The sequence below is a fragment of the Thamnophis sirtalis genome, unplaced genomic scaffold, assembly GCF_051295495.1.
Source record: "Thamnophis sirtalis isolate CommonGarterSnake01/CBP01778 unplaced genomic scaffold, rThaSir2_p1.2 scaffold_17, whole genome shotgun sequence".
NCBI classification, from domain to species: domain Eukaryota; kingdom Metazoa; phylum Chordata; class Lepidosauria; order Squamata; family Natricidae; genus Thamnophis; species Thamnophis sirtalis.
In genome coordinates, this window is record NW_028261397.1 from 3,938,932 (window position 1) to 3,964,066 (window position 25,135).

The 25,135-nt window shown below is 45.8% G+C and overlaps 1 protein-coding gene across 1 annotated transcript in view; it reads left to right on the top strand.

The window, feature by feature from the left end:
* The window catches only part of ALDH3A2 (aldehyde dehydrogenase 3 family member A2), a 25,887-nt gene extending 1,532 nt beyond the window's left edge, over nt 1-24,355 (top strand). The window contains exons 2-11 of the mRNA XM_087702818.1: nt 5,980-6,158; nt 7,782-8,013; nt 11,369-11,454; nt 13,877-14,085; nt 16,417-16,534; nt 18,329-18,470; nt 19,337-19,503; nt 20,856-20,955; nt 21,363-21,598; nt 24,280-24,355. Coding sequence (XP_087558944.1) covers nt 6,141-6,158; nt 7,782-8,013; nt 11,369-11,454; nt 13,877-14,085; nt 16,417-16,534; nt 18,329-18,470; nt 19,337-19,503; nt 20,856-20,955; nt 21,363-21,598; nt 24,280-24,294 — 1,323 coding nt within the window. The 5' untranslated portion in view covers nt 5,980-6,140 and the 3' untranslated portion in view covers nt 24,295-24,355. The remainder of the gene's footprint in view (nt 1-5,979; nt 6,159-7,781; nt 8,014-11,368; nt 11,455-13,876; nt 14,086-16,416; nt 16,535-18,328; nt 18,471-19,336; nt 19,504-20,855; nt 20,956-21,362; nt 21,599-24,279) is intronic.
* Nucleotides 24,356-25,135: the final 780 nt, after the last annotated feature.

The following is a 25,135-nucleotide window of genomic DNA, read 5'->3' on the forward strand; positions in this document are numbered from 1 at the left end:
ATTCTACATTCCTCCTATTCTATTCTATTTCTAGTCTATTTCTAGTCTATTTCTATTCTATTTCTATTCTATTTCTATTCTATTTCTATTCTATTTCTATTCTATTTCTATTCTATTCTATTCTACATTCTATTCTATATTCTATTCTATTCTATATTCTACATTCCTCCTATTCCTATTCTATTCCTATTCTATGCTATTCTGCATTCATTCTATTCTATTCTACACTCCTCCTATTCTATTTTATTCTATTCTATTCTACATTCTATTCTCTTCTACATTCATTCTATTCTAATCCTATTCTACATTCATTCTATTCTACTCTATTCTATTCTACATTCCTCCTATTCTATTCTTTCTATTCTATTTCTAGTCTAGTCTATTCTACATTATATTCTATATTCTATTCTATTCTACTCTACATTACTCCTATTCTATTCCTATTCTATGCTATTCTGCATTCATTCTATTCTATTCTACATTCCTTCTATTCTATTCCATTCCTATTCCTATTCTGTTCCTATTTCTATTCTAGTCCTATTCTTTTCTATTCATTGTAAGCCGAAGACTTCCAATTGTGATAAGTAGATTCCATTACAGTCGTAACTAAAAGGCCACCTGTACCACTGAGTCCACGTTAACATCTCTGCTTTCCTCCTTATCTCATTCTTGGCCCTGATTCTCCCCACTTAGTGATCCTGAAACCTTTTAAAGACAGGAAAGAAAGGCCTGGTTTTAGAGTGGGGCAGCTTTCAATTTCCACTCAAGCTGTTTGAAGAAGGATTGTGGTTGTCGCAACGGGGTGACCTGCCAGGATATTGTGTTACTCAAAAGCCTCTTAAAAAATCCATACCTGACGTGGGTGTGGGCCGGGAACACAGTGGGAGGTTGTGATCAAGGAGGAGGCCAGAAATTCTTGGACGTTTCTCACCTCCTGCTGCGGAAAGGACAATGGCATTCCAGTGGGATGAGCTAAATGCCACTGGGCCCTTAATAAGCACCTGTTGAAAATTAACCTGTAAGGTCCCAGGACAGATGGGAGAGCAAAGTTAGAGAGAGAGAGATTTAAAGGGACCTTGGAGGTCATCTAGCCCAGTGGTCTCCAACCTTGGCAACGTTAAGACTTGTGGACTTCAACTCCCAGAGTTCCTCAGCCAGCTTTGCTGGCTGAGGAACTCTGGGAGTTGAAGTCCACAGGTCTTAACGTTGCCAAGGTTGGAGACCACTGATCTAGCCCACCCCCTTCCCAAGCAGGAGACCCTATGCCATTCCCGACAGATCTCTTCTTGAAAGCTTCCAGTGATGAAGCTCCCACAACTTCCAAAGGCAACTTCTGTTCCATGCGTTGATTGTTCTCCCTATCAGAAAATTCCTCCTTATTTCCAGGTTGAATCTCTCCTTGGTCAGTTTCCATTCCATTATGCCTTGTCTGACCTTCAGGGGGCTTTGGAGAATAGCTTGACCCCTTCCTCCTCTCTGGGGCAGCCCCTCAAATATTGGAAGATGCTCTCCTGTCTCCCCTGGTCCTTCTCTTCCCTAGACTAGCCAGGCCCAGTTCCTGCAACCGTCCATCGTATGTTTCAGCCTCCAGGCCTTTGATCGTCTTAGATAGATTCAGATTTACAGAGTGGAAGGGACTTTGTAGGTCATCTAGTCCAACCCCCTGCCCAAGCAGGAGACCCTACGCCATTCCTGACCCATGGCACTCCAGTCTCTTCTTGAAAGCCTCCAGGGATGAAGCTCCCACAACTTCCGAAGGCAACTTCTGATCCATTGGTTCATTGCTTTCACTGTCAGAAAATTTCTCATTTCCAGGTTGAATCTCTCCTTGGTCAGTTTCCATCCATTATTCCTTATCTGCCTTTCAGGTGCCTTGGAAAATAGCTTGACCCCTTCCTCCTCTCTGGGGCAGCCCCTCAAATATTGGAAGATGCTCTCCTGTCACCCCTGGTCCTTCTCTTCCCTAGACCAGCCATGCCCAGTTCCTGCAACCGTTCATCGTACGTTTGAGCCTCCAGTCCCCTCATCATCCTGGTTGCTCTTCTCTGCACTCTTTCTAGAGTCTCAACATCTTTTTTTACAGTGTGGTAACCAAAACTGGATGCAATACTCTAGGTGTGGCCTTACTAAGGGATTATAGAGAGGCATTAGTACCTCCCTTGATCTTGATTGTATCCCTCTGTTAATGCAATTTAGGATTGCATTGGCTTGGACACGGCTGGCCCCTATTTGTCCACTAAGACTCCAAGATCCCTCTCACGGTTACTGCAATTTGTAATTAATTTGTAATTTAATGAGCTTATGTGCCGCCCAATCCCGGAGGACTCCGGGTGGCTTACAAATACGAGATAAAATAAAAATAACAAATAGGGGAGAGAAAACGAAAACAGTTTAAAAAACACAACATACATTCGGCTTAGCTGGGGGTTGGACCTGATCATATTAAGCAGTAATAGTTATAGCAATAGCAATAGCAGTTAGACTTATATACCGCTTCATAGGGCTTTCAGCCCTCTCTAAGTGGTTTACAGAGTCAGCATATCGCCCCCAACAACAATCTGGGTCCTCATTTTACCCACCTCGGAAGGACGGAAGGCTGAGTCAACCTTGAGCTGGTGAGATTAGAACCGCTGAACTGCAGATAACAGTTAGCTGAAGTGGCCTGCAGTACTGCACTCTACCCACTGCGCCACCTCGGCTATAGATAGATAGATAGATAGATAGATAGATAGATAGATAGATAGATAGATAGATAGATAGATAGATAGATGATAGATAGATAGATAGATAGATAGATAGATAGATAGATGATAGATAGATAGATAGATAGATAGATAGATAGATAGATAGATAGATAGATAGCAATAGCAGTTAGACTTATATACCGCTTCATAGGGCTTTCCGCCCTCTCTAAGCGGTTTACAGAGTCAGCATATCGCCCCCACAGTCTGGGTCCTCATTTCACCCACCTCGGAAGGATGCAAGGCTGAGTCAACCTTGAGCCGGTGAGATTAGAACCACTGAACTGCAGATAACAGCCAGCTGAAGTGGCTTGCAGTACTGCACCCTAGCCACTGCGCCACCTCGGCTCTTGACTAACTCTAGAGCAGGGAGTGTCCAAATTTGGCAACTTTTAAGACTTGGGGGACTTCAATTCCCAGAATTCCCCAGCCAGCATTTCCCCAGTCTTAATAGTTGCCGAGTTTGGAGATCCCTTTGCCAGGAGCCCTCGCGACTGAATATTGTTGGTGACACAATACTGGAAGAAGGAAGACTTGCCTACAATCCAAGAATGGACATTGAAAGTCACAAACTTAGCCGAGATGGCTAAAATATCGGCATATCTTAAAGACCACTCAAATGAGAGATATAAACGAGACTGGAAAAAAATGGATTGACTATATACAAAACAAATACGGGACCAAGAAATTCCAGTTAGCCTATGCTTAAGATCAGAAATGATTTAAATTGTTTAAAGTTAGTTCAGCAAGAAGAAGCTAAGGTCAATGCAGAATGTCATTAAGAGCCAAGGTGGCGCAGTGGTTAAATGCAGCACTGCAGGCTACTGCTAGATCAGCAGTTCAGCGGTTCAAATCTCACCGGCTCAGGGTTGACTCAGCCTTCCATCCTTCCGAGGTGGGTAAAATGAGGACCCAGATTGTTGGGGGCGATATGCTGACTCTGTAAACCGCTTAGAGGGGGCTGAAAGGCCTATGAAGCGGTATATAAGTCTACTGCTATTGCTATTGCTATTGCTATTTCTTTATTTCCTTTTTTTCCCCCCCAATAGATTTTAGACTGTGTTTGTTAAAAATCCATACCGTGTACGGGTTCTGGAAAGTTGGAGGGGGAGGGAGGGGCACACACACACACAAAAAAAATTGTACTTGGATGTTTTAATGATTGACGAACGATGAAATATTAGTGTTTTAAAAGAAATAAAACCTTTGAACATTCGAGGCTGAATATTGTTAAAAATCTTGTAAATTCACCCAGAGATGCATTGGCAATTTGGGGGTGGGAGTGGGGGGCAGGATACGACTGCCACGCCTAAAAGGTTTAGATTATGAATTCAGCGCCACCCCTGTCCGACACAAAATGTGGGGTCCCTTATAATTGAGGCTTAAACCAAGAAATGGGTTCAAATCCATTTTGCCTCCATAGGGTGTTTGTTTATTGGTTAATTGCTATGTTCCAGAGGACGGGAATGGAAGAAGAGGTTATACTGTGTGGTTAAACTAGCATTCTATTATTACGCTATCCAGATTACCCAAAGTTAACAGTCATTGGGCAGAACGTTTTCGACCAAGGAGCGGTAGAAACACAGCAATAAAAAAATGTTAAATAAGGTTAACCGAATAAAAACAGTCAAGCCGTTTAAAAAAAAACCCAAAACCTACCGTCCTTTTAACCTTACTGATAGAAGAGAATATTTTGTAGTTATGGGTCAAACTGTGGGGGTCCTTGGTGCTCCCCGAGCTTGGTGGTTTTCTTGCAGGCGTTTCGTGACCCAGCTAGGTAACATCATCAGTGCTAAAAGACAGGTTTGTGTGGTGAAGGGAGAAGGGGAGGAAGAGGAGGAAAAGGACTGTGCGATCCTTGGGTGCTTCCTCAGCTTCGTCGTTTTCTTGCAGACGTTTCATGACCCAACTAGGGAACATCATCAGTGCTAGAAGGGAGGAGCAGGAGGAGGAGGAGGAGGTGTATTGTGGGGTCCTTGGTGCTTCCTGAGCGTCGTCGTTTTCTTGCAGACGTTTCATGACCCAACTAGGGAACACCATCAGTGTTAAAAGAGAGGTGGGTTTGTGCAGTGAAGGAGGAAGAGGAGGAGGAGGAGGACTGTGGGCTCCTTAGTGCTCCCTAAGCTTTGTTGTTTTCATGCAGACGTTTCATTACCAAACTAGGGAACATCATCAGTGTTAGAAAGGAGTGAGGTTTGCGGGGAGGAGGATGAGGAGGACTGTGGGGTCCTGGGTGCCCTCTGACCTCGGTTGTTTTCATGCAGACTTTTCACTACCCAACTAGATAACACCATCAGTGCCAGAAGGGAAGGGGTTTTGTGGGAAGGAGGAGGGGGGGGAGGGAGGGAGGAGCAGGAGGAGCAGGAAAACTCTGGGGTCCTTGGTGGTCTCTGAGCTTGGTGGTTTTCTTGTACACGTTTCATGACCCAACTAGGTAACATCATCAGTGCTAGAAGGGAGGAGGAGGAGGAGGAGGAGAATAATAATTATGGAGTCCTTGGTGCTCTCTCTTGATTGTTTTCATGCAGACGTTTCATGACCCAACTAGGTAACATCATCAGTGCTAGAATGGAGGAGGAGGAGGAGGAGGAGGAGGAGGAGGAGGAGGAGGAGGAGGAGGAGGAGGAGGAGGAGGAGGAGGAGGAGGAGGAGAATGAGAATAATAATTATGGGGTCCTTGGTGCTCTCTCTTGATTGTTTTCATGCAGACGTTTCATGACCCAACTAGGGAACATCATCAGTGCTAGAATGGAGGAGGAGGAGGAGGAGGAGGAGGAGGAGGAGGATAATAATAATTATGGGGTCCTTGGTGCTCTCTCTTGATTGTTTTCATGCAGACGTTTCATGACCCAACTAGGGAACATCATCAGTGCTAGAAGGTGTGTGTGTGTGCAGGAAGAAGAGGATGATGATTGATGATGATGATGATGATGATGATGATGATGATGATTATGGGTTCCTTAGTGCTTTCTGAGGTTGATTGTTTTCTTGCAGACGTTTCATGACCCAACTAGGTAACATCATCAGTGCTAGAAGGGGTGTGTGTGTGCAGGAGGAAAAGGAGGAGGAGGAGGAGGAGGAGGAGGAGGAGAATTATGGGTTCCTTAGTGCTCTCTGAGGTTGATTGTTTTCTTGCCGACGTTTCATTACCCAACTAGGAACATCATCCGGGCTATCTCGCCTATTGGCCTTATTCCATCGTAGTTGCCGTGACCGACCCTTTCTGTTCATCTTGCAGCTTCCAAGGAACCGACATGGAGAAGTTGAAGCGAACGGTGGATCAGGCCCGGGCCGCCTTCAACACGGGCAAGACACGCCCGTTTTGGCTTTCCGGATCCAGCAGCTGAAAGCCTTGAAGAAGATGTTGGAGGAGAAAGAGAAAGAATCGCCGCGGCCCTGATGGCGGATCTCCACAAGGTTGGTGCCGTAGCGCTTGGGTGTGTTGATGGACTGTCAGGTTTCCGAAAGATGCCCTCATTAATTCATGAGACTCGAGCCAAGTTTCAAAAGAAACCCAGTCATTTATTAGGCACACCATTTCGGCAATGCCCCACTGCAGTCAGATCTGACCTCATTTTAATGATGGCTGAACCTGTTTCTTCCCTCCCCTCAGTCTGCGTCGTAAATCACATTCACCAATGAGGTGCACGCCTCACAAGCCTGCTGAGATCCAACTCTAGCCAAAGGCATCCATTTCTCCACCATGGCAACTTTATGAGTTGACATTGACAGTGCTACGTGGAGCACTGGGGATGGGAGCGGATACGCTGTTCTGAGAAAGCATAAATCACACGCTCCTGGTCTACCCCAGGAAATCAGGAAAGTGTGAGAAAGAAACTCAAGATTTTCCCACTGATTCTCCTTCATACCTGGAGGAAATATATGGTGGCTTTTAGTGAAAAAACCCCTTGCAGCCCTTGAAGAGTATTCGGAGACTTCAACTCGTCCAGAACGCAGCCGCGCGAGCGATTGTGGGTGCACCTCGGTACACCCACGTTACACCTATCCTCCGGGAGCTGCACTGGTTACCGATTAGTCTCCGGATACGCTTCAAGGTGCTAGTCGTAACTTATAAAGGCCTTCATGGTATTGGACCTGGGTACTTGAGAGACCGCCTGCTGCCAATTACCTCCCACAGACCCGTTAGATCTCACAGGGTTGGCCTCCTCTGGGTGCCATCTACCAGCCAATGCCACCTGGCTATTACCCGGGGGAGGGCCTTCTCTGTGGCAGCTCCGGCCCTCTGGAACGAACTCCCCACAGAGATCCGGACCCTCACCTCTCTCCAGGCCTTCCGAAAAGCCGTCAAAACCTGGCTTTGCCGGCAGGCCTGGGGGTGATGAGTTCCCTCCCCTCTCGACATGTATGGTTGTGCGACTGTTGTTTACTTTTATTATTTGTATTTTTTTTTTTTTATGTTCCCCTTTTTCCCCCTTGAATTGTTCGCCGCCCTGAGTCCTCCCGGAGAAGGGTGGCATACAAATAATAAAATTCTATTCTATTCTATTCTACCCCAGGAAATCAGGAAAGTGTGAGAAAGAAACTCAAGAATTTTCCACTTTGATTCATACCTGGAGGGAATATATGGTAGCTTTTAGTAAAACAGGGGTTTACCCCAGGAAATCAGGAAAACGTGAGAAAGAAACTCAAGATTTTTCCCACTGATTCTCCTTCATACCTGGAGGAAATATATGGTGGCTTTTAGTGAAACAGGAGCCTGCCCCGGGAAATCAGGAAAGTGTGAGAAAGAAACTCAAGAATTTCCCACTTTGATTCATACCCGGAGGAAATATATGATGGCTTTTGGTAAAATAGGAGCTCAGAGAGCACTAAGGACCCCTCAATTACAATCATATGTTATGTCCAGAGACTTGGGATTTTTAAAACCAAAGCTCTTATTTATTGATTTATTGATAAATTCTGTTTGGTACCCATCTCATTGCAAGGCACCCCTTGTTTGTCTTTATTGATTTTCATGTATTTATTACACAATTCTATATATCGAGCCCCCCCTGACGGACACAGACGTAACTCTTGCAGAGCGCATTCAACAGCTTCAGCTACGAGTTCATGATCATCCTGGGCGAGATTGACCAGATGCTGGAGAAGCTCCCCGATTGGGCGAGCCCCCAGCCCGTGGAGAAAACCGTGATGACGTTGGGCGACAAGACCTACATCCATCGGGAGCCCCTGGGCGTGGTCCTGGTCATCGGGGCGTGGAATTACCCCTTCGTCTTGGTCATGGGGCCTCTGATAGCAGCCATCGCTGCAGGTATGCGTCTTACTCACCTGAAATCTTCATCCTCAGGATAGAACTGGAAGGGACCTCGGAGGACTTCCAGTCCAACCCCTGGCTCAAGCAGAGAGAACCTACCATATTTTTCAGAGTATAAGACGCACCTTTTTTTTCCCCATCAAAAAAAGAGGCTGAAAATCTGGGTGCGTCTTATATACTGAATACAGCATTTTTGGCTTCCTGAAACCCCGCCCCCTTTGCAAAAATGGCTGGCCATACCCTTATGGAGGTTTTCAGAGAGCTCCTAGGGGCTGGGGAGGGAAGAAATAAGCAAAAAAACGGCCCTTTTTTACCCACCAATCCCCAGCAGCACTGTATAAGCCTCCATAAGGCTATGCATGCAATTTGTTTGACAAAATACGGCCCCATTTTTGTGAAAAACGGGCCTTTTTTTGCTCCCCCCCAGAGCACTCTGCAACCCCCCCTCCCAGGCTATTCATGCCTTTTTTTGAAAAAATAACGGGCCCGTTTTCATAAAAAACGAGCCATTTTGGGAGGTTTGCAGAGTGCAAAAACTTTTTCCCCCCCTTTTGGAAAGCTCTTTGATGGGGATTACATTGATCAAGTGTTGTGCCAGCAGGAACAAAGTCTTAAGTGCTGCAGATTGTCAGAAATTTCCTTCTCCAGCACATGGATAAATACACCTGGAAACATCTACCTACCTACTTACTTACTCTCTATCTATCTATCTCTCCCTACCTACTGTATTTCTCTCCTCCCCCCTTTATCTACCAACGCGCCCCACCTACTCTCTCTCTTTCTCCCTACCTATCTACTGTATTTCTCTCTCTCTTTCTATTTCTCTCTATCCCTCTATCTACCTACTTACCTACACACACACACACACACTCTCTCTCTCCCTACCTACCCACTGTATTTCTCTCTCTCTCTCTCTCTCTATTTCTCTCTCTCTATCCCTTTATCTACCTACCTACCTACCTAACTACTCTCTCTCTCCCTAGCTACTTACCTACTGTATTTCTCTCTCTTTCTCTCCCTCTCTATCCCCTCTTTCTATCTACCAATTTTTTTAAAAAATTTGCCTTTTCAAAACCTTGGTGCGTCTTATACACCGAAAAATACGTTATAATACCATTTCAGACAAATGGCTGTCCAGTCTCTTCTTAAAAAACCTCCAGTGATGCAGCGCCCACAATTTCCGGTGGCAAGTTGTTCCACTGGTTAATTGTCCTCACTGTTAGGAAGTAGTTGCAGGTTGCTTCTCTCCTTGATTAATTTCCATCTATTTACCTTCCTTCCTCCCTTCCTCCCCCCCATCTTTCCTCCCCATCTTTCCATCCTTCCTTCCTTTCCTTCCCTCCTTCCTTCCCTCCATCCCTTCCTCTCTCCTTCCCATCCATCCATCCATCCATCCATCCATCCATAGAATAAAGAGTTGGAAGGGACCTTGAAGGTCTTCTAGTCCAACCCCCAGCTCAAGCAGGAGACCCCTGCCATTTCAGATAAGTCTAGTCTCAACTTCTGGAGGGAAGCTGTTCCACTGGTTAATTGTCCTCACTGTCAGGAAATTTCTCCTCGGTTCTAAGTTGCTTCTCTCCTTGATTAGTTTCCACCCATTGCTTCTTGTTCTGCCCTCAGATGCTTTGGAGAATAGCTTGACTCCCTCTTCTTTGAGGCAACCCCCAAATATTGGAAGACTGCTATCATGTCACCCCCTAATTCTTATTTTCTCTAGACTGGCCAAACTCAAATCCTCCAACTGTTCTTCATATATTTTAATCTTCGGGCCTTCAATCATCTTAATTGTCGTTCTCTGCACTTTTTCCAAAGCCTCAACATCTTTTTTGTAATGTGGGGACCAAAACTGGATGCCGGATTCCATGGGTGTCCCTAAGGTGCTTTTTTCCCCAACAGGCAACTGGACTTTCTGGTTTTTCTTCGAAGACTTTTCGTTTCTCATCCAAGAATCTTCTTCAGGACTGAGCCAAAGATTTATCTTGCTTAAGTGAGACATCCGTTTGCTCTGTTTTACAACCTTTCTTGCCACAATTGCTAAGCCAAAGCTGGTGATCAATACAATACAATACAATACAATACAATAGCAGAGTTGGAAGGGACATTAGAGGTCTTCTAGTCCAACCCCCTGCCTAGGCAGGAAACCCTATACCGTTTCAGACAAATGACTATCCAACATCTTCTTAAAGACTCCCAGTGTTGGGTTATCAGCTAGTAAACAAATAAAACCTCTAATCTTATCCTCATTTTAAATTGCCCAGGACAGGGGTCTCAAACTCAAGGCCCATGGGCTGGATCTAGCCGGTAAATAGAAAAGGACCAGCTCATGGTGCCTCTGTTAGCGAACAAGGGCTGCAGGGGGGGAGAGTAGAAACAGTCAATACATGGCCCGTTTTCAGCCTGGACACCCTCCTGCAGCACCCTGCTGGCCAAATGGGCTAGGAGGGCACCCCGTGGCACCTCGCAGCCCATTTTGGCTGCCAGGATGTTGCAGGAGGCTGTCCATCCCATCTCCTCGCTCCAATATCCCCTCCTGGCCGAACCGCGGAGGACAATTACGATGCTAATCCAGCCCTCCGAGAAATCCAGTTTGACACCAAAGCCTCCTACAGTCACTGTGTGTGAGTTGAGTGGCTATATTTAAAAAAAAAACACAATACAATAGGAGAGTTGGAAGGGACCTTAGAGGTCTTCTAGTCCAACCCCCTGCCTAGGCAGGAAACCCTATACTGTTCCAGACAAATGGCTATCCAGCAACTTCCTAAAGACTTCCAGTGTTGGGCCATTCACAACTTCTGGAGGCAACTTCTGTTCCACTGATTAATTGTTCTCTCTGTCAGGAAATTCCTCCTCAGTTCTAAGTTGCTTCTCTCCTTGATTAGTTTCCACCCATTGCTTCTTGTCCTGCCCTCAGGTGCCTTGGAGAATAGCTTGACTCCCTCTTCTTTGTGGCAACCCCTGAGATATCAGAAGACTGCTATCATGTCTCCCCTGGTCCTTCTTTTCATTAAACTAGACATGCCCAGTTCCTGCAACCGTTCCTCATATGTTTTAGTCTCCAGTCCCCTAATCCTCTTTGTTGCTCTTCTCTGCACTCTTTCCAGAGTCTCCGCATCTTTTCTACATCGTGGTGACCAAAACAGGATGCAAATATTCCAAGTGTGGCCTCACCAAGGCCTTGTAAAGTGGCATTAACCCTTCACGTGATCTTGATTCTCTCCCTCTGTTGATGCAGCCTAGAACTGATCAGTTGAAGACTACCTGTAATTTGGGTCCTGGCGTGGAGCATGGGGTTGGACTAGATGGCCTCAGGGCGTCCTTTAATCCTCCATTCCTGTGTATGTGTGTCTTTCAGGCAATGCTGTGGTGGTCAAGCCATCGGAGGTCAGCGAAAACACAGCCAAGTTGTTTGAAAAGCTGCTCCCTCAATACCTCGACAAGGTCAGTGTGAAGAATTGTTGCCACGTTGTGTGAAGAATTGTTGCGTGGGAGTCTTTCACAGGATTAAACTAATGGCTAACTTTTTTTCTCCTTTTTTCTCGAAAAACACCCATAATGCAATGCGCCCCACTCTGTGAGCATGTGCATTTGACACCCCTCCCGCCTGTGCTCCTGCCATATCCACCCCCCACCCCACCCCATGCCCCGTTTTGGGCCTAGCAGGCCTCACTGAAGCCTCCTGAAACCAAAAACAGGACTCGAGGAAGGGGATATGCGCGGGGGTGGGTGGAGCATGGGTGTATGTCACATGCACATGCTCACAGAGTGGGGCGCATTGCATTATGGGTGTGGGGGATTTCAGCATGCGAGGAGAAAAAGGAAGGATGTGCACGCGCCCCCCCTGGTGCTCTCCCCCCCCCCCGGTGCCTCCCTACAGTCACAGGATTTATATTCGGATGCTTGTCAACTGACTCACAGTTATGACGGTTGCACTGCCCAGGGGGTCACATCATCCCCTTTTAGTGACCTTCCTCAATGGAACAATTACCTCCACCAGACCGATTAGATCCCACAGATTAGGCCTCCTCCGAATTCCATCCGCCGGCCAATGCCGACTGGCGACTACCCGGAGGAGAGCCTTCTCTGTGGCTGCTCCGACCTCTGGAACGAACTCCCCATGGAGATTCGAACCCTCACCACCCTCCAGGCCTTCCGCAAAGCCCTTAAAACCTGGCTGTTCCGACAGGCCTGGGGCTAAAGAGCTGTTGCCCCCGTCTCGAATGGTATGACTGTTGTGTGTTTTTAAATTGTGTATTGTTCTGTTCGTCTTTTTTATCCCTTATCTGTATCCCCTTCCCTGACTTGGATTGTGAGCCGCCCTGAGTCCCCTTCGGGGAAAAGGGCGGCATATAAATGCAATAAATTCAATTCAATTCAACTAGTCCTCAATGGAACTGCATCTACATGGAGGGAAGTATGCAGTGGAGGACCCCAAGGCTCTGTTTTAGGCCCAGGACTCTTCAACATCTTCATCAATGATTTGGATGTGGGGATAAATGGGGAACTTATCAAATTTGCAGATGACACCAAGCTGGCAGGAATAGCCAACACTCCAGAAGACAGGCTTAAGATACAGAAGGATCTTGGCAGACTTGAACATTGGGCACTGTTTAATAAAATGAAATTCAATGGTGAAAAGAGTCAGGTTCTACATTTAGGCAAGGAAAACGAAATGCACAGGTACAGTATAGGTGGTACCTGGCTCAATTGTAGTAACTGTGAAAGGGATCTTGGAGTCCTAGTGGACAACCATTTAAATAGGAGCCAGCCGTGTGCAGCAGCTGCCAAAAAAGCCAACACAGTTCTAGGCTGCATCAACAGAGGGAGAGAATCAAGATCAGGTGAAGGGTTAATACCACTTTATAAGGCCTTGGTAAGGCCACACTTGGAATACGGCATCCAGTTTTGGTCACCACGATGTAGAAAAGATGCGGAGACTCTGGAAAGAGTGCAGAGAAGAGCAACAAAGAGGATGAGGGGACTGGAGACTAAAACATACGAAGAACAATGGCAGGAACTGGGCATGTCTAGTTTAATGAAAAGAAGGACTAGGGGAGACATGATAGCAGTCTTCCAATATCTCAGAGGTTTTCCCAAAGAAGAGGGGGTCAAGCTATTCTCCAAAGCACCTGAGTGTAGAACAAGAAGCAATGGGTGGAAACTAATGAAGGAGAGAAGCAACTTAGAACTGAGGAGAAATTTCCTGACAATGAGAACAATTAGAGCCAAGGTGGCGCAGTGGTTAAAATGCAGCACTGCAGGCTACTGCTAGATCAGCAGGTCAGCGGTTCAAATCTCACCGGCTCAGGGTTGACTCAGCCTTCCATCCTTCCGAGGTGGGTAAAATGAGGACCCAGATTGTTGGGGGCAATATGCTGACTCTCTGTAAACCGCTTAGAGAGGCCTGAAAGGCCTATGAAGCGGTATATAAGTCCACTGCTATTGCTATATTGCTATTGCTAATCCGTGGAACAGAAGTTGCCTCCAGAAGTTGTGAATGCCCCAACACTGGAAGTCTTTAAGGAGATGCTGGATAGCCATTTGTCTGAAATGGAATAGGGTTTCCTGCCTAGGCAAGGGGTTGGACTAGAAGACCTCCAAGGTCCCTTCCAACTCTGCTATTGTATTGTATTATTCTGACCAGGAAACTCCATAAGGGATCCAGGTTCACTTAACAACCCCATAGTTCACTTAGCAAAACGCAAGGATTCCCTTAACCACGGCGGCAAGAAACGTCATAACATTTGCCAAAATTAGCAAAGATTTTACTTAGCCACATAGATTTGGAGCTCAATTGTGGTTCGTAACTCGAGGACTGCCTGTATCCCCTCTCCCAACACCCCCCCCCATCCCGCCCCCCCAGGATCTGTATCCAGTGGTCAACGGAGGGGTGCCGGAGACGACAGAACTGCTGAAGCAAAGATTCGACCACATCTTGTACACAGGCAACAGCACCGTTGGCAAAATCGTTATGGAAGCTGCCTCCAAGCACCTGACCCCCGTCACGCTTGAGCTGGGCGGGAAGAGCCCCTGTTACATCGATGAGGGCTGCAATCTTGAGGTGGCCTGCAAGTGAGTTTGGCATCTTCAACAGGGAGCCAGATTCCAAAGTCACTGAAAAAAGGAACTTTTTTTCAAACACTGTCCAGCATGCCCCAAGGTTCACAGGATGGACATTGAGATGCTTGGGAAGTGGCATGGACGTAGGAAATAGGCTAGGATGGCGCAGTGGTTAAATGCAGCACTGCAGGCCACTTCAGCTGACTGCAGTTCTGCAGTTCGGCTGTTCAAATCTCACCAAACTCAGGGTTGACTCAGCCTTCCATCCTTCCGAGGTGGGTAAAATGAGGACCCGGATTGTTGTTGGGGGCAATATGCTGACTCTGGAAACCGCTTAGAGAGGGCTGAAAGCCCAATGAAGCGGTGTATAAGTCTAACTGCTATTGCTATTGCTATAATAGAAAGAAGAATAGGATTACAGAATAGAATGGAATGGAATGGCCAACTCTTTGGGGTTTTTTTTTTGTTTTTTTTTAACAATTTCATATATACATTCACAATTATATGATCTCATAACTGTTATTAATAATATGTATTTATAACAATTTTTCCCTACTGTTGACAATATACTTGAAGATTGCTTTTTTATCATCCCATAGATCCATCTTATCTTACAACGGTCCTACTTCTTCTTCCCTCCCTCCCTCTTTCCTTCCCTCGTTTCTTCTCTCCTACTCCCCTTCCTTCCCTCCCTCCTTCCTTTCCCCCTTCCTTTCCTCCTTCCTTCCCCCCTTCCTTCTCTCCTACATTCCCTCCTTCCTTCCCTCCTTCCTTCCCTCCTTTCTTCTCTCCTTTCTTCCCTCCTTCCTTCCCTCCTTTCTTCTCTCCTTTCTTCCCTCCTTCCTTCCCTCCTTTCTTCTCTCCTCTCTTTCCTTCCCTCCTTCCTTCCCTCCTTGCTTCCCTCCCTCCTTCCCTCCCTCCTTCCTACCCCCCTTTCTTCTCTTTCTTCTCTCCTTCCTTCCTTCCTCCTCTCCTTTCCCTTCTCTCCTTCCCCTTCCTCCCCTTTACCCTTGGCCAACTCTTTGAAAAGTCTGGATTTTTAGATCTAGGTCTAACGCAGAGCTGAGTAAATTTACTCACCCGCTTTTTAAAGCAACTGTGGGAAAACTTTTGTGTGGGGTGATGTGTAGGAGGAGCATACTTTTGTCGAAATGTATCTTACACACCCAAACAATCAACATGTTTTTCATCGTGATGGTTTCACATGACAGCCGAAGGTGCCCTTTTAATACAGGTTATCCAACAAGTTGTAATCAAAATAATGACTGGAGGGAGTGCTCCTCTTCCTTCTGGTATTTGATTCGACATACATACCTTTCTCTCTCTTATTTGTCTTCACAACCACAATCCTGTCATGTAGGCGGGCGTGAGAGAGTGACTAGGCTCAATTGGAATAGAATGGAATGTAGAAACGGAATGGAATGGAATAAGAAATGAGAATAGAATAGAAATAAAAATAGAATAGAATAGAAATAAGAATAGAATAGAAATAAGAATAGAAATAAGAATAGAATAGCATAGAATAGAATAAGAAATGAGAATAGAATAGAAATAAGAATAGGATAGTACAGAACGGAAATCACAATAGAATAGAATAGAAATGAGAATAGAATGGAATATAGAAATGAGAATAGAATAGAAATAAGAATAGAATAGAAATGGAATAGAATAGAATAAGAAATGAGAATAATAAGAAATAAAAATAGAATAGAATAGAAATAAGAATAGAATAGAAATAAGAATAGAAATAAGAGTAGAATAGAAATAAGAATAGGTTAGTACAGAACGGAAATCACAATAGAATAGAATAGAAATGAGAATAGAATGGAATATAGAAATGAGAATAGAATAGAAATAAGAATAGAATAGAAATGGAATAGAATAGAATAAGAAATCACAATAGAATAGAAATGAGAATAGAATAGAATATAGAAATGAGAATAGAATAGAAACAAAAATAGAATAGGAAATAAAAATAGAATAGAATAGAAATAAGAATAGAATAGAAATAAGAAATGAGAATAGAATAGAATATAGAAATGGAATAGCATAGAATAGAATAAGAAATGAGAATAGAATAGAAATGAGAATAGAATAGAAATGAGAATAGAATAGAAATGAGAATAGAATAAAATATAGAAATGAGAATAGAATAGAAACAAAAATAGAATAAGAAATAAAAATAGAATAGAATGTAGAAATGGAATGGAATAGAATAGAATAGAAATAAGAATAGGACAGAACAGAAGAGGAAATCACAATAGAGTAGAATAGAAGTGGGAATCAGGATAGAAATGAGCCCCTTCCTAGTCTTAACATTCTGGGGATCCTTTCCTCCTGCAGGCGGATTGCGTGGGGGAAATACATGAATTGTGGCCAGACCTGCATCGCCCCGGATTACATCCTATGCAGCCCATCCATTCAGAAGACCGTCGTGGAGATCATGAAACAAAAACTCAAGGTAAGAACTGGGCCGGGGGTCTTCTGAGTTGTGGAAAGGCCACTGGGGGGGCAAAACCAGGTCTTGACACAGGCGTGAAATCCTCCTGGTTTGGCCTGGTTCAGCCAAACCGGTAGGGACGATTGTCATTTGTTCTGCAAACTGAGGATCGCGCAGCTCAGCTGTGAGTCACGCCATCCTCGAAAGGTTGTTTCCCCACTTTTTAAAGAATTTTTTTCCTGCTGGTTTGGGCAAAGAGGCAGGAAAAAAATGCTTTAGAGAGTGAAAACAAATTGGCCACGCCCACCCAGTCACAAGACCACCCACCCACCCACCAAGCCACGCCCACAGAACCGGGTGGGTGGGTGGGTAGGGGAATTAGATTTCCTCACTGTCTCGACGGCATCAGAACGTGGGAGTTTCTGGGCAAATGCCAGTTGAATCTTCAAAAACAGAGAAACGTGCGTTTGTCCTTGACCAAAACTCCAGAGGAAACCTTTTTCCTCGGCCGGGATTAGCAGCAAAGCAACTTCTGTTGCCAGCAGCGACCCAAAGATTTGGGGTTATAATAAAATGGAAGTTGCTTATCTTTTGCACTGATGGCTTAGCAAAAGCTTCCCGGGGTGGTAACCGCAAGGGAAGGGCGTAAATCCCCAACTCCAAGCCTTCGAGGTAGGCCAGGCATGAGACAAATCCCACGGGAACTCCAGGGCAAAATAACCGAATCTTAATGCAGGAAATTCAAAATTTCTCTTTTTTCCCTTTTATACTGAAGGAAATCAGGTTGGAAAAATCGATCTCCTTTTCCCCCCTTTCCTTTTCTCCTCCCTCCCTCTGTCTCTTCCTTCTTTCTTTCCTTCTTCCCTCTCTTCCCCTCCCTCTTTCCTTCCTTCCTCCCTCCCTATCTCCCTCCTTCCCTCTCCCTTCCTCCCTATCTCCTTCTCTCTTCTTCCTTCCTTCCCCCCTTCCTTCTTTCCTTCCTTCTTCCCTCTCTTCCCTTCCCTCTTTCCTCCCTCCCTCCCTTCTTTCCTTCCTTCTTCCCTCTATTCCCCCTCCCTCTTTCCTCCCTCCCTCCCTTCTTTCCTTCCTTCATCCCTCTCTTCCCCTCCCTCTTTCCTCCCTCCCTCCCTTCTTTCCTTCCTTCTTCCCTCTCTTCCCCCTCCCTCTTTCCTTCCTTCCTCCCTCCCTCTCCCTCCTTCCCTCTCCCTTCCTCCCTATCTCCTTCCCTCTGTCTTCTCCCTCCCTCCCTCCCTTCCTTCTTTCCTTCCTTCTCCCCTCTCTTCCCCTCCCTCTTTCCTCCCTCCCTCCCTTCTTTCCTTCCTTCATCCCTCTCTTCCCCTCCCTCTTTCCTCCCTCCCTCCCTTCTTTCCTTCCTTCTTCCCTCTCTTCCCCCTCCCTCTTTCCTTCCTTCCGCCCTCCCTCTCCCTCCTTCCCTCTCCCTTCCTCCCTATCTCCTTCCCTCTGTCTTCTTCCTTCCTCCCTCCCTCCCTTCTTTCCTTCCTTCTTCCCTCTCTTCCCCCTCCCTCTTTCCTTCCTCTCTCCCTATCTCCTTCCCTCTGTCTTCTTCCTTCCTCCCTCCCTCCCTTCCTTCTTATTCTATTTCCATCCTCTTTCTCTTCCTTGCTTTCCCTTTTTCTTTCTGTTGTTCTTTCTGCTGTTGTTCGTCCATTCGTTCTTCCTTCCTTCCCTCCCCCCCTCCTTTCCCTCCCTCCCATCTCTCTTAGTGATGGAACTTCCAATCTCCATTGTGGTCATAACTCAAGGACTCCAATCCTGGTTACATAAAGCAACCCATCCATGTTGATTCCCTCGCAGGAATTTTACGGCGAGAACGTTAAGGACTCCCCGGATTACGAGCGGATCGTGAACAAGCGTCATTTCAAGAGACTGACGGGCCTTTTGGAAGGACAGAAGGTGGCCTACGGGGGTGAAACTGATGAGTCCACCTGTTTCATAGGTGAGCCCCCAACACACACACACCCTCCATTTATTGAAGGCCTTTGAGATATCTTGTTGGGATAGCAGATAAGGTCTCCTGCCTTGAGCAAGGGGGTTGGACTAGAAGACCTCCAAGGTCCCTTCCAGCCCTGGGAGTCTATGTTCTAATAACTTGGGGGCATCCGAGAATTTCAGTTTGACCCGAGTGTAAAAGATGAACAGGTCACTTACAGTGTACAAAAGAACATATTTGGAAGGGACCTTGGAGGTCTTCTAGTCCAACCCCCTGCTTAGGCAGGAAAATTTCTACCATTTCAGACTCCAAAGTTTAATGGGTTCATCTCTTAAAAATCAATCAATCAATCGCTCCCTCTTTCTTTCTCCTTCCTCCCTCCTTCCCCCCTCTTTCCTTTCTTTCTTTTTCTTTCTTTTCTCTCTCTTCTTTCCTTCCTTCCTTCTTCCTTCCCCATCTCTCTCTCCTTCCTTCCTTCTTCCTTTCTTACTTCCTCCCTCCCTCCCTCCCTCTTTTCTTTCTTTCTTTTTTTTCCTTCCTTCTTCCCTCTCCATCTCCTTCCTTCCTCCCTCCCTCCTTCTTTTCTTTCTATTCTTTCTTTCTTTTTTCCTTCATTCCTTCTTCTTCCTTCCTTCCTTCCTTCCTTCCTTCCTTCCTTCCTTCCTTCCTTCCTTCCTTCCTTCCTTCCTTCCTTCCTTCCTTCCTTCCATTGTCTTTGAGTTTCTGTAAAACTCTCAATAAATATAAATATAGTACGTCAAAACATAGGCTTGCCTTGTGTCCCCCAGTGCTAGGGCTGGCCCTGCCACTGATCCTGTGGCCAAGAACCGTGGCCGTTTTCGTGGCCTCCTCTCCCTGCCTCTCTTTTCCAGCTCCCACCATCCTGACGGACGTCAATCCAGAAGCCCGCGTCATGCAGGAAGAGATTTTCGGCCCCATCCTGCCCATCGTCCCGGTGAAGGGCCTAGAGGAAGCCATCCAGTTCATCAACCAGCGGGAGAAACCCCTGGCCCTCTACGTCTTCTCCAACGACAAGAAGGTAGGGGGGGGCTCCCCACGGTCCCCCCCTCCCCACCCCCACCCCCCGGTGCCCTTCAACAATTCAGGAATCTCTTCCTTCTGGGCACTCCTCCTTCGGATATAAACCTTTGTAGTGCCTTCTTTTTTCTTCCTTTTCTTTCTTTCTTTCTTTCTTTCTTTCCTCCCTCTTTCTTCCTTCCTTCCTCCCTCTTCCTTCCTTCTTTCCTTCCTTCCTTTTTCTTCCTTTTTCTTCTTCTTTTCTTTCTTTTCTTTCTTCTTCTTTTCTTTCTTTTCTTTCTTTTTCTTCTTTTCTTTCTTTTCTTGCTTTTCTTTCTTTTCTTTCTTTTCTTTGTTTTTCTTTCTTTCTTCTCTCCCTCTTCCTTCCTTCCTTCCTCCCTCTTCCTTCCTTCTTTCCTTTTTTCCTTCCTTCCTTTTTTCTTTCTTTTTCTTTTTCTTTCCTTCCTTCCTTCCTTCCTTTTTTCTTCTTTCTTTTCTTCTTCTTTCTTTCCTCCCTCTTCCTTCTTTTCTTCCTTTTTCCTTTTTTTCTTTTTTCTTTTTTCTTTCTTTCCTTCTTTTCTTCCTTGCTCCTTTCTTTCTTTTTTCTTTCTTTCCTTCCTTCCTCCCTTCCTCTTTCTTCCTTTCTTTCTTGCTCCTTCTTTCCTTTTTTCTTTTTCTTTCTTTTTCTTTCCTTTCTTTCTTCCTTGCTCCTTCCTTCCTTTCCTTTTTTCTTTCTTTCATTCCTTTCTTCCTTGCTCCTTCCTTCCTTCCTTTCTTTTTCTTCTTTCTTTCCTTCATTCCTCCCTCCTTTTTCCTTCCTTTTTTCCTTCCTTCCTTCCTTCCTTCCTTTTTCTTCTTTCTTTCCTTCCTCCCTCCCTTTTTTTCCTTCCTCCCTCCCTCCCTCCTTCCTTTCATTCTTTCTTTCTCTCCTTTTCTCTTCTCGAGTCATTTGTTAAGTGAGTCTTTCCCCATTTTACGATCTTTCTTGCCACAGTCCCTATGTGAATCATGGCGGTCCATAACTTATGGAACATGATTGTTAAGTAAATCCAAACAAGCCGAAGGTCACAAAAAGGGGATTGCGTGACCCCTGGTTAATGCGACCGTCATAAGTATGAACCAGTTGCCAAGCGCCTGAATTTGACCACGGGATCGTGGGAATGCTGCAAAATTCGCGAGTGGGAAATGTCGTCGTCGGTCCCTTTTTTCAGTGCTGTGGAACTGTCGCAATTCGAGGACTAGCTGTACACCCCCCACCCCCTCCCCTCCCCCCGGTTAACCCATCCACATGGGAGTCGGCCTTGATTTCTCACCCAGACCCACCGATGTGTCGAAGGCCTTTTGCAGTCCCGGTTCTTCTCTCTTGCCTCCCAGGTCATCGATAAAATGATTGCCGAAACCTCCAGTGGCGGAGTGACTGCAAACGACGTTCTCATGCACTTTTCCATCCCAGGTTTCCCTTTCGGGGGCGTCGGTAAGTCTCAAGGGGGGGGGGGGCGTTTGGGTTTCCCAATTAGAAAGATTTTCTGCTTAGAGTCTTTTAAGAGATTCTCCATCCCTCAAGTCTGAAGAGCCGAGGTGGCGCAGTGGTTAAACGCAGCACTGCAGGCTACTTCAGCTGACTGCAGTTCTGCAGTTCGGCTGTTCAAATCTCACCGGCTCAGGGTTGACTCAGCCTTCCATCCTTCCGAGGTGGGTGAAATGAGGACCCGGATTGTTGTTGGGGGCGATATGCTGACTCTGTAAACCGCTTAGAGAGGGCTGAAAGCCAGCCAGATTTCATGCCTAACACAGAACTAGAATTCCCCACCTCCTGGTTTTTATACAACTCCCCTCTCCCCACCTATGACCCCTTCCCTTCAAAACTGATTCTCCCCACAGGTAACAGTGGCATGGGTGCCTACCACGGCCGTTTTGGCTTCGATACCTTCTCCCATCTCCGCGCCTGTCTCATCCGGTCGTTCAAGATGGAAGCCGCCAACAGTATTCGGTACCCCCCGAACAGCCAGAAGAAGGTGGATTGGGCCAAATTCATCGTCTTGAAGCGGTTCAGCATGTGGAAGTTCGGCCTCGTCGCCCTGGCAGTTCTTGGCATAGTGGCCGCCATTGTGATTAAGGTGAGTCCTGGCCAGGATGCGTCACGTCAGCCCTCCGGAATAGGTGTTCTGACCGAGGCTTCCCGAGAGCCTGAAGCAACTTCCTGGTCCCGAGAAAAACCCCTTTTATTCATTGACTGTGGATTCTGCTCCTTCACATCCAGCAAAGTCTTTCAAGGGAGGATTTATAGTCACAGACCTTATCTGCCTTGGAGAGCTGCCAGGCCGATCTCTGCAGAACTTGGCAAGGAGCCTCGGAGAGTCACGCACCAATTAAGCGAACTAATTATCTCCTGCCAACTCCACTCTCCTTTCGCTCCTCTTTTATTCCCTCTGGGAGGGGCCATTCACTGTCCACTGTGGCTTTACTTCCAAGTCGAACTAATTGCCTCCTGCAAACTCCACTCCCCTTTCGCTCCTCTTTTATTCCCTCTGGGAGGGGCCATTCACCGTCCACCTATGGCCTTTCTCCCAAGTCGACCCTTGTTCCTTAGCTGTTCCCTTCGTCTAGCAATCTGCGCATGCGCACACTGGGAACAGGCTCCAGCTATTCTTCTGCCTCACTGATGTCCGACTCCGAAGGCAGCTGATAACTGTCAGATGGCCCTGGCCCCCTCTCTGCCTCCGACACAGAGCCCTCATCCGAGCCTTCCCCAGACTCCAGGACTGGCCCAGGTTCCTCCCCAACCTCCTCACTGTCTGAATCTGCGTCAGATCCACTGGCGGGCCACAACAGTAGGCCAAAACAAGAAATGGACCCTTCCACAAAGCTTCCGGGAATGCTATAGCTCGTCCTAGACTTACGACCGCTTGTTTAGCAACTGCTTGAGATTACAGGGAGTCCTCGACTTACGACCAGCACCGAGGATGAAATTTCCTCTTGCTAAGGCAGAGCCAGCGGTTAATGGGAGTCTTGCTCCGTTTTGTGAACTTTCTGGGCAACCGTGGTTGAAGGCAATCCCTGTGCGTGACTCTGAGCGGTCCATAAGCGAACGGTCATATGTCGAGGACTGTCCGTCCTCTCGCTGACAATGGCGTCTCGCGTCTCGTGGGAAGCCAAGCAGGGGAATATCAAGTTAGTATTTGGATGAGGGACAGCCAGGAAATCTCTCGGGTGGAAAATAGCCTGGGAATTTGAGGAGAAAACATGCCGAAGGACTCCGGATGGCTGCCAGGAAAACAAGATTAAAGTATTTATGATGAGATCAAGAGTCACCTTTGATGTGCAGAGGATGGAGATCAGCTCAGGTTGCAGCACCTGTCGGTGCTGTGTGTTTACGGGACAGAGGCTAAAACATATGAAGAACGGTTGCAGGAACTGGGTAGGTCTAGTTTAATGAAAAGAAGGACCGGGGAGACATGATGGGAGTCTTCCAATATCTCAGGAGTTGCCACAAAGAAGAGGGAGTCAAGCTGTTCTCCAAGGCACCTGAGGGCAGAACAAGAAGCAATGGGTGGAAACTATTCAAGGAGAGAAGCAATCTAGAACTGAGGAGGAATTTCCTGACAGTGAGAACAATTAACCAGTGGAACAGAAGTTGCCTTCAGAAGTTGTGAATGCCCCAACACTGGAAGTCTTTAAGAAGATGCTGGATAGCCATTTGTCTGGAACGGTATAGGGTTTCCTGCCTAGGCAGGGGGTTGGACTAGAAGACCTCCAAGGTCCATTTCCAACTCTGCTATTTTATATTCGGATAAATAGATGAGTAGATGTAGATGATTGGATGGATGGAGGGTGTGGGTGGGAGGGAGAGGGAGAGAAGAGAAAGATGATAGAGACAGAAGTAAGGATGGATGGAAGATGATAGAAAGATGATAGAATAGAGATAGATGGATGGATGGATGGATGGATGGATGGATGGATGGATAGATAGATAGATAGATAGATAGATAGATAGATAGATAGATAGATAGATAGATAGATAGATGATACAGATAAATTATAGATATAGACAGACAGACAGACAGATAGATACAGATAGATGATAGATACAGGTAGATGATAGATACAGACAGACAGACAGATATGGATGGATGGATGGATGGATGGATGGATGGATGGATGATAGATACAGATAGATGATAGATTCAGGTAGATGATAGACACAGATTGATAGATAGATAGATAGATAGATAGATAGATAGATAGATAGATAGATAGATAATGGATGGATGGATGGATGGATGATAGATACAGGTAGATGATAGATACAGATAGAGGGAGGGAGGAAGGGATGGATGGATGGATGATAGATACAGATAGATGATAAATACAGGTAGATGATAGATACAAATAGATAGGTAGATAGATAGATACATAGATACATAGATAGATAGATATAGATAGATAAGATGATAGATAGATAGATAGATAGATAGATAGATAGATAGATAGATAGATAGATAGATAGATAGATAGATGTAGGTAGGTAGGTAGGTAGGTAAATGATAGGATATACCAGTTGCCAAGCATTTGAAGTTTGGTCGTGTGACCAAGGGGAATGCTGCAACAGTCATAAATGTGAAAAACAGTCATAAGTCATTTTTTTCAGAGCCTTTGTTACTTTGAAGGTTCAGGAAAGGAATGGTTGGAAGGTCCCAATTGCCATAATCATCGGTCAAGAAATACCTGGATCTCTTGTCCTTTTTTTTTTTCTTCAATGCAGAAGTTTAACATTATTATTTTTTTTCCCTTTTTACAGGTGGTGCTTTTCTGAGAGCGAAATTCCGCAGAGGCCATCGCACAAAGTGGTGTTAAAAAAAACAAACTGTTCCATGCGTGTGTGTGTGTGTGTGTGTGTGTGTGTGTGTGTTGGGTGGGGTGTTTTTTCCTAACCCTTACTTACAAGAGTTAAAGCAATTTCTCCCTAATCATTAAACTCAAGTAGGGTAAGCAGCAAAGGTTGATTTCTCGGGGTGAGAATATATCTTCTACATTCTTATATTTCTTCTCTCCGGGAAAGACAATTCGCACCAAAGACCGGAAAGCAGAAAAATGATTTCAGTAAAGGGCTTGGGGGGAAAAAAGGCCCCCATGGTTAAATTTTCAAGATAATTTTCTTACAGAGTCTTTTTTTTTTTTTAAAGCAAGCTTGTTCTGTGTCAGGTGTGAAAAAAAATGGAGGTTTTTGTTGCTTTTGGGGTGAAATAGCAGCTTCTGCTTATTTTTTTCCCCGTTTTTGCTTTGAAAGGAAACAATTAAAACTTTTTGCATTTTACAGCCGTTTTACGGCAGGGAACAAAATGGGGGTGGTGGTGCATTTGAACCCAAAATTGTTTTGCTCTGAGGGCAGCTGATTTTGTCCTGGTTTGTCCTCCATGGAGATATTTTTGATGTAGGCAGAGTGTTTTTCAGGCTTGAGAGATGGACGTTGGGTGGACTTCAACACCCAGAATTCTCCACTATCTTAAAGCAGGCTGGCTGAAGGATTCTGGGAGTGGAAGTCCATCCCTCTTAAAGCAGGCTGGCTGGAGGATTCTGGGAGTGGAAGTCCATCCCTCTTAAAGGATGCTGGCTGGGAGATTCTGGGAGTGGAAGTCCTCCCCTCTTAAAGCATG